Genomic DNA, 9,643 nt, shown 5'->3' on the forward strand with positions numbered 1-9,643 from the left:
TAACATACTACTTGTCCCTCCTGCATAAGGACTCCACCAAGTCCTCTCTTAAGAGCATCTATACACAGTACAATTTCTTTTTCCAAGTGTATAATATTTAACTCTAGAGCATTTGTCAACAACTTATTTAATTGATCAAAACTTGCAGCACATTGCTCTGTCCATTTAAATTTATTACCTTGCCTCTGTAGTGATGTAATAAGATATGCAATATGAGATAATTTCCTCATGAAACTCCTATAATAGCCTGCTATCCCCATGAATGATATTACCTCGTACACATTTCTAGGAGCTTCCCACTCCATGATATAACTTATATTCTATAGTTCTACTGTGATTCCTTCCTTGGAGACCATATGTCCCAATTAATGTACCTCTATCTGAAAGAAACTACATTTACTAAGCTTAACATACAACTAATGCTCTTGTAACAATCTAAACACTGCTACTAAATTTTTGGCATCCTCTTCCTCTTTCTTAGAATATATAAAAATGTCATTAATGAATATAATAAAGAACTTGTCAAGATAAGGATGAAATACACTATAATTCATCAAGCACATAAATGTAGTTGGAGCATTAGTCAAACCAAATGTAACTGCAACAAACTCATAGTGCCCATACCTGGTCCAGAAATTTTCCTTATAAATATCTTATTCCTTGATGCATACCTGATGAGATATGGATATCAAATCAATCTTTAACAATACTACTACTTTAACTGATCAAATAAGTCATCAATCCTCGGAAATAGATACTTTTTCTTGATGGTCACCTTCTTAAACTGCCTATAATAAATGCATAATCTAAGAGCATCATCTTTCTTCTTCACAAACAATATTAGTGCACCCCACAGTGATACAAATTAGGGGAGATTTGAGGTCTAAAATGGGTCTCATAAGGAAATTATAAAATAATAGTGGAAATAATAAAATTATATTAGATTACATCATCAAATTTTAGAGCAAAAAAAGGAAAAAATATTTTTTCAACTCTTATTTTCAACTTCTCCCCCTATGGGTTTACTGAAGTTTAGAGTGGCAACACTTGTTGGATGCAAAATTGGATTCTTCATCCAAGTATTACCCAATTTGCATACTTTCAATGGACCCTGCTACACGAAAAATGTGAACTACATGAAGAACTTGATTACAATAATGTATTTTCATGTATTTCTCATTCTTATTGTATCAAGGTCCATCAAAACTATCCAACATGGGTACTCCTTGGATGAGTAATTAATTTTTCATCCAATGAGTACTCCCACTTTAAATTTGAGTAAAACCTTAGGGAGATAAGTTGAAAATATGACTTGAAAAAGTAGTTTTATTATTTTATTATTTTTTAACATTTTTACTTTTTTACTCTAGAAACAATGAATCATCCCCCATGGTTGACATCATCATATTGAATCCTATTGGTTCTTATAAAGTTTATTTTGGTTGTACATTTTTCTTAGGAGGCCCATTTTAACCTCAAAATTCCCTTAATTCTTGGCCTAATGTTTCCCTTGTTAAGCATTTCCTTCAACTACAACTTCAACTCTACCAACTATGGAGTGCTCATCCTTTATGGTGCCTTTGATGTTGATGCTACCCTTGGTATTAACTCAATGGAGAATTCCACTTCTCTATGAGGCGGAAACTCTAGGATATTTGATGGAAACACATCCTCAAACTATTTTAAAACCGAGTACCTACTCAATATCTTTGCATCCTCATCCTCCTTACCTTTATCACTAGAAATGTTTACTGCAAACAATACACACCCTTTTCTGTGACTGCGTTTTTCCTGCACAGTTTTCACCATCCTAACTGATGTTTCTTTCTTCTTACCCCGCAAGATTCTTTACTCCCCATTGTCATCCAAGCACTCAATGGCTTTGTCATAATAGTCCACTTTGGTCCTATGAAGATATAGTGAGTCTATACCCAAAAGCATGCTTTATGACCCCAATGGAAATGCGTTCAAATGTGTTGAAGTACACATAACATTCAAATCAAATTCACAAGCTCTTACTCAATGATAAATTCTCTTCTTAGTACCTATATCCAACTGCACTAACCAAGATTCTACATGAAATTATTTATTCAAACCACACTTATCCACCAAGCAAGGGTTAACATAACAATAATTAGGTCCAGAGTCAATCAAAATAGAAACAACTTGATCACAAAGCTTACTATCCATCTCAATGATAGATGATTGATGAACTTCATACATATTATCTAGTGATGTATAGATATTGGAATGCTTTTCCCAACATCCCCAACAGTCTGTGCCTCTTGTGCAATATAGATCTAAGGCCTACCACCTTGATTCTATAGACAATCCCTCTTAAGATGCTCCTTACCACATGTCCAACACTCCAACCATCATATACCATCACCTCTATTCTCCTATTGTGTCCTATGTCCTCGTTTAGTTGCATTGAACTTCTTATGTGGTGCAATGTTCTATTTTTCTTCTGCTTTGTGAGGCCTTGTTCTTTTCGAATGGACTTTACCTTTACTTTTATCTTTCCATTTCCATCCTTGCTAAGACTTTGTCTTACGCTTTGAATTTTCATACCAATGCTTTAGTTTCCCAATAACTTCCTCAAGTGGTCTAGGCTCATCATACTAAATTTGATCTTAAAATTCTAATGGAAATCCACTAAAAAACCTGTGAATTTTATCCTTTTCATATTTAAGATATGGTACATACCATAGTAACTCCAAGAACTTGGTCATATACTCCTCATCTATGATCGATCCCTTGAATTCATGAAGAATCTCTTATTTATGAAGAGTCCCTTGAATTCATGACAACTCAACTCCTCTATCCTGATGTCTCTAAGCCATTTTATATATTCCCACAAGATAACTAAGCCTATCAAAACCAGAACTAGAATACTACCTGTGTCCATGACCTCTCATATCCGAAGTATCCAATAATATATCATATATGATCGTGTCATCTCTATATAACCTATTTCCACCATGAGAACTACTACCATATGCCCCATTAGTTCTATCCCCTTGTCCATAGCCGATTTGGAGTGGTCCCTGTCTCTGCAATTCTAACAAATTCTGAAAAATTACTGCATTGACTTCTATTTGTTTCTTATGTTCCTGCATGATTACATCATTATCTGCTTTACAACTCCTTATTCCTTCCTTCAAACTCCTTAATGTGTCTACTAAGTCAAAAGAGTGCCCAAGACCACTTTTCTCATCTGATTCATAAGGAGAATCTTTGTAGTCTACAATCTTTTTGGTCATCTTTATCTCTTCTTGCAAGGCATACTATGTGAGCTAAAATAAATCATAAAAAACCAATGTACCTTAGTATATCTCGGGGAGGATATCTCATCTACAGGAACGAACAAATTAGCAAAATAAATATATAAATATAATCATATCAGTATTTAATCATCATCTCAACCATTATCCACTCATCAATGCATGAGCATACCCACCACACATCATGACTCCATGCATGGAAATTATAACCATACCATTGTTATGGAAGTATGGAACGCACACATATACCTTAAAGATAGACATTGACATGCATATCCATTGTATAACTGACATAAACTCATGATAGACACATCCAACAACAACACCATTAACTTTTCACATGGCAACACCATGCATACACAACCAATACATAGACCAAAAACATTAGAACACATATGCAACTGAAACCTACAAAAACCTCCACACATCCTACAAAAACCTCCAAGACCCACCCCACTTTTCTAGGTGGCCCACCCCTGAGGAAACTCAATAATTCAAGGATCTAGAGCCCCAATCACTCCCTTGCCAATCCCTGCAAGCAACTGAGGGTCCTAATCACTCCCATGAGCCTATCTAAGTGTGACTGTAGCCTTTTTCTACCAGTGCTAAGCCAACGAATGCAAGATTTAAGGCTAAATTATAGAGCTAGGACCCAATCACTGCCCAGAAATTCATGGAATCTACAGTAATGAAAAGAAACATAGAGACAAAGATGCCAATGCAAATTCTTGAACAGAGACTTTACTGGATTCCTACTAGCCATGACAAGCAATTCATCAAACATGTCACAAATATGCATTCTACAGGTCATAATAACATATCTAAGCATAGGGGTCTTATACTTATCTGAGAATCACTAAGAAGCATTGGTGCCTTATCAAATAGTTGCATTATCATCTATTAGGTCAAGGATTCCTAAGCCTGATCAAGGGAAAACACCTCTAGGCTTTACAGTTACGTCGGATATTCAGCAATTGTGATCTGTATATTCGGCGGTCAGAAGGTAGAGCGGTGACATATCCGGCGGACACAAAACGCATATCTGGGGAGAATCCACATATCCCATTGTGAGATCTCGCTTATTCAGCCAAGGTACTCGCATATCCAGCCCATGTAAGTCCCATATCTCGATGAATTTTGTCGCATAACAGAGAAGGACTTGCATATCACGCGATATAACTCACATATACCGCGCGACATTAACCGCGCTCTAGCTCCTTCAATTTGGCCTGAACCCGCGAGCCTACAGAAAGGATCAGATTTTCTATATATGGAGGACACATGCCTTTATGGATTGGAACGTGTCATAGTGCTTGACCCTTACCGGGAACAGGCTCCCAGCTTTGCTTACCCTCGCATTTCCGTTGCTGCTCTTGTAACCCGGGTTTGAATCCCACAGCTCTGAGTAAAAGCAGTGGAGGATATGTGGGCATTCTTCCGACCATCTCCGGTGCGACCGACAGTATGATCAACCCGGGTTCGAATCCCACAGCTCTAAGCAAAAGCAGTGAAGGATGTGTGCGCATTGGTATAATTATATCAGGGCTCTCGGTATATACCATCCAAGTCCCATATGCCAGATGGCGTTCTTCGGACCATCTCCGGTGCTACAGATAGTATGATCAACCCGGGTTCGAATCCCACAGCTCTGAGTAAAAGCAGTGGAGCCCTTTCTATTACGTATTTCCTTCGTCAAAAAAAATCATTGCCCAACATTCTGTCAAGGTAATTCAGTTTCATTATGTGAAAGAAAGTCTGTTTTCGGGGTAGATTACAAGCGTTCCAATAAACCAATCTAAATCTAATTGGACTATGCTCAGGAGCAGCATAGTGTTTTTACCAGTCGAGTCCTATAACCATCGAGGCACACAATACCTAGGTTTACCGTAACCCACAATCTGGTTCAAGGGTCACTAGGTTAGTGGCTTTACCACAATCCACACTTTGGTTCAAGGTTCACTAGGCCATGCGTCTTTTCATTTAGAGATCCACCTCACTTAGCTTCAAACCCATCCAACAATCTAGCTCAATTAAAACATGAGAACCCGATCACACCATGGCTATCTGGAAATGGAAAGGCAAGGTTGAAGAACATTGTAACACATGGAAAAACCCATTCCATCAGATCCATTGGTACTCTAGTTGATCTACTTCCAACCTCATCGTCTCTGTGTGGATTCCCCACCATGTTAGGGCATGGTCATCTAATTCTAATTAAGATAATTAAATATTCTCTTCCTCCTCTATCAATGAGTGGTTTTGAAACTAGGTTGATCTTTTTTTATGTTCTTCCTTTGGCTTCGCTTCTATTTTTACTTGATCTCTTGATCTCCCCTTTGATTGAACCTATGTTTTATAACCCCCATCTTCTCCAAAAATCCTAAGCTTATTAGGCCGGGCCATTGTGAAGAGGCTCACATTATGGTCTATATATGCAGCTTGTGCTTCCTGGTGTGCAACTCTCTCACTTATGTGATCATGATAATTATTCATATATTCATTAGCCATGAATTGGGTTTTGTGAATTTTGGTTGGATATTTTATACGAAATGGTGGTTTAAGGAATACCACCAATTCTTGTTCTAGGCTCAAAGATGTTCTTGGAACAATTCTGAATCTAACTAAAAATTGAATTCTTCTATGAATTAGAAATGATCCTTGAGTAGAGTTATAACATTGACTCTTTCATCATTTTAATATGAAACATGAAATAAGAGAAATTATGTTTATGAGAGAAAATCATTTAAGCTCTTAGAAGCAAAAAAAACACACCACAACAACCAAAAGATACCTTTAACAAATACCTTGCACCTTGCTATAGTTAGAATAAGTATTATAACTCCATAAAATGATGATCTTTGACGAGTTGATTTGATTAACCTAGAACACGATGCATAAAAACATTCTTAGGAAACCTACAATACGAAAGCGATGAACTTATCACTTCTATATACATGTGGATAGTCCCACTTACCACTATAAACACCTTTCCACTACCACTACTAAGAAGAGCAATCTAACTGTTTTTTTAAAGTAAATTTCCACCCAATTAAAATATAACAATGCGGAGAAGAAGGTTTACGCCCTTATCCAATCCCTAATGTTTTTAAGGGAATATGCAACATAGCAATAGTCCCCTTGATCCCAAGATATAACTCTAATTACTGGGGAATTGACTAATAACTATGACCCAAGTAGATTGAGTTTTCACAATACATCAGGGTGAAAGTGCCCAGGAACGGGGGCAGTTTCCTCAGTCGGACGAAGTTGCAATACGAATTGACTAATAACTATAAACCAAAGTAGATCGAATTTTCACAATACATCAGGGTGAAAGTGCCCGGGAATGGGGGCAGTTTCCTCAGTCCGACGAAGTTGTAATGTGAGAGCATAATTGTTTAACTCTAAAGTCCTTAGCTGCTCCTGACTTTGTGTTAAACTTTGCTTCGCACGCTGCAATTCATGTTCTCTTTCCTCGTGCTCATTGTGACGTTGATGTTGTATGACTACTGCTCGCTTGAGAATAGTATTATCACGTGAAAGACTTTCGACTTGCTGCTTCAGCACCACATTTTCTTTTTGCAAGTTTTCAACATGAATAAAATCTCTTTTTGTGCCAACAATTATGGCCTTTTCAAGTGCCTCCATTGATTTTGAAACACGTGATCTTGCATCATCCATATTTGATGAAGTCTGCATCTCTCGCAAAAGAAGCTCGACCCACTGACAACCATTAACTGGAATGGCCGCGGTTGCATGTCGATCTGGATTTGGATCAGCTGGACTCTTAATGGGAGAAAAATGGAGTGTCGAATTACGAGGGCAGAACCTCTTGGGAGTCGAAATTTCTGTATCTTCTTCATAACAATGTGACCTCTTTCGAGACATGGTTTCGCTTCACTCTCTTGTAAGTCTCCCTTCGTATCTACAGACAACAAAACTAAAATGAAACTCGCGAATACAGAAAAGCACTTAATCTGGTCTCGCGTTTGTGCTGCAGAGCTAATAAGAAAAGATTTGTTTAGGTTGAACAGTATGTAAGCACACTCACAAATGAATGTATATATATATGAACGAGTACTCTTCGAACTCACCGAGACGTGAGAGAAGAGTCATGGACACTAGTCGGCCAGATAAATGCTTTGCATTTTATTCGCTAATAGGTTTTTTCTAAATTGATATCTTATCTATTTATTCATTTAAATTTTGAATGGTGAGATATACTTTTTCTATTTATGGTTTAACTTGTATTTAATTTTAGTGTTTTTTTATTTTTTTACTCCAAATTAATTCTGAATGAGAGGAAGAGACAATACAAGAGAATCATTATGCTATAAGTAACTTATGTATTTTTAATTTTTAACTTTATAATAAAGTTATAAATTACAAATATACATCTTAAATTTTAAGATGTTATTGGTTATGTTTTTTACTATTATGTATATGTTTTTTATTATTATGTATAGAATAATGGTTATGTTTTTTACTATTATGTATATGTTTTTCATTATTAGGTATAGAATAAGATTTAAAATATAAAAGAATTGGTGAGGGAAGTCATAGTACATAGATTCCATATTATTTTATTTTGAGAATCGATATTTATTTATTTTTTCGTGACTTTAATTACAATATATTCATTAGGAAATACATTGGGAAGAATCTTAGGATATGATTCACTACAAGTAATGTCTATATATTGATGTTGGACAAGGCATCAATTAGTTTTAGTTTTCATCACCTATGCCCTACTAGCATGAACAATAGAGATATCAAAGCAAGTTGTAAGTAAGAAAATTGTAATGACATTAACCTGATTGATTATTGTATAATTTTTCCTCTCTATGATAGTGTATTATAAAGCTACGTGCTCATAACAATCCCTATTGTGTAAGTAATGAGGCCCTGTTGACCTTACTAAGGCATATCCTATCATAAAAAATGACCAAAATGAAGCTACAATGAATAAAAGGACCATGCTAAGTGTTTAATCATCACACATCATGAATTGCGCATGCTTCAGTGAGATATGGCTTCTTCAATCCAAGATAAGAGGGGATATAAGCCAATGAAATGACCATGAACAATAAAAATAACAATTTGGATTCGATGGCTTGTCAGGAAGAAGGAGTTACTAGTAGTGGAACCTAGAAACAACATGATGTGGCAGTTTTGAATGTATCAATAAGTGGTAATTCTTAATTGAATTTAATCATATGATGACCATATTGAAGCTACCATTAACACAAGGGCCGCACTAAGTGCTATATCCTCAAACATAATGAATAGTACATACTTCAGTGAGATATGGCTTTTTCAATTCAAGATAAGAGTGGATATAGGCCAATGAAATGACCATGAATAATAATAGGAATGATTTGGAGTTGATGGTAGGTGAGGATGCTGAAGTTGCTAGTCGTTAAACTTAGAGACATCATGATGTAACATTTTTCAATGTTTCAATGGGCAGAAGTTCTTAATTGGATATAGATAAATTACTAAAATTAAAGTGAGGTTGTCCCTTTAAAAAATGTCTTTGATGTAATTAAGACATAATCAATCATGATGTGATTTAACACAATGCACCATTCACATTGATGAATGATTTTCCTCTCATATATCATGTTAGGAAAGAGAGAAATCATGATTCCAATCAAGGAAAATGCCAAGAAGGACCACAAGAAAAAATATTACTATGGAGGATGTCAACCATGGTATTTTTTTTTTTTTTTTGTCTTTTTATAATAATCACATGACATCTTATAGGGTTAGGGCTTGCATTGGATATCAAGATAAAAACGAAATGAAAGACATGAAATAAATGCTCAATTATAAATCATTTAATGTTTTGTATGTCAAAATGTGCATCTTTGGATCAAAATAACTTAAATTTAATGAAACACATCAAATACATAAATCATTAAATCTTTGTAGTATATTTTATTATCCAAAACAAAAATAAATTTCATTATAAATTATCTTTTATGATATAGTTATAGTCTTGAAATAATTTACCTGCTAAAATTATCTATTGCGTTGAACTTTTAAAAACATGTATAAAAAAGTTAGAAAATTATTATCGTATATATGTAATACCAATAATCGTTAAATAATGAAACATGAATGCTGCCAATTAGATAATTTATATTAATTTCAAGAATTAGGCCAAAAAAAATGGATGGAGGATGGCCTAGGGGAAGAGGATGATGCACGACTAGGGTTTCATCAGCTCACCCTAACAAACCTGCGGAAACCTTTGGTGAAGAAGGAACTCTGCAATATCAGCACATTGCGGCCACCTGCTGATCGGAGTCATGAGCAATCTAACAGGGGCAGAGAGATCCCCTCCTACCAAAACT

General features: G+C 35.6%; 1 protein-coding gene across 1 annotated transcript; it reads right to left on the bottom strand.

Moving 5' to 3' along the window:
- Window positions 1-6,599: 6,599 nt before the first annotated feature.
- Window positions 6,600-7,172, bottom strand: LOC149240648 (uncharacterized). The gene has a single exon (XM_089370257.1). The coding sequence runs from the start codon at window positions 7,170-7,172 to the stop codon at window positions 6,600-6,602; it is 573 nt and encodes a 190-aa protein (XP_089226383.1).
- Between the last annotated feature and the right edge of the window lie 2,471 nt (window positions 7,173-9,643).

The sequence above is a fragment of the Pinus tabuliformis genome, chromosome 8 (genome assembly GCF_031772625.1).
Source record: "Pinus tabuliformis cultivar Carrire ecotype Pingquan chromosome 8, CPIR1, whole genome shotgun sequence".
Lineage (NCBI taxonomy): Eukaryota > Viridiplantae > Streptophyta > Pinopsida > Pinales > Pinaceae > Pinus > Pinus tabuliformis.

Excerpts from the sequence above, each read along its gene's own strand:
- LOC149240648 (XM_089370257.1), bottom strand. The coding sequence starts at position 7,172 with ATGTCTCGAAAGAGGTCACATTGTTATGAAGAAGATACAGAAATTTCG.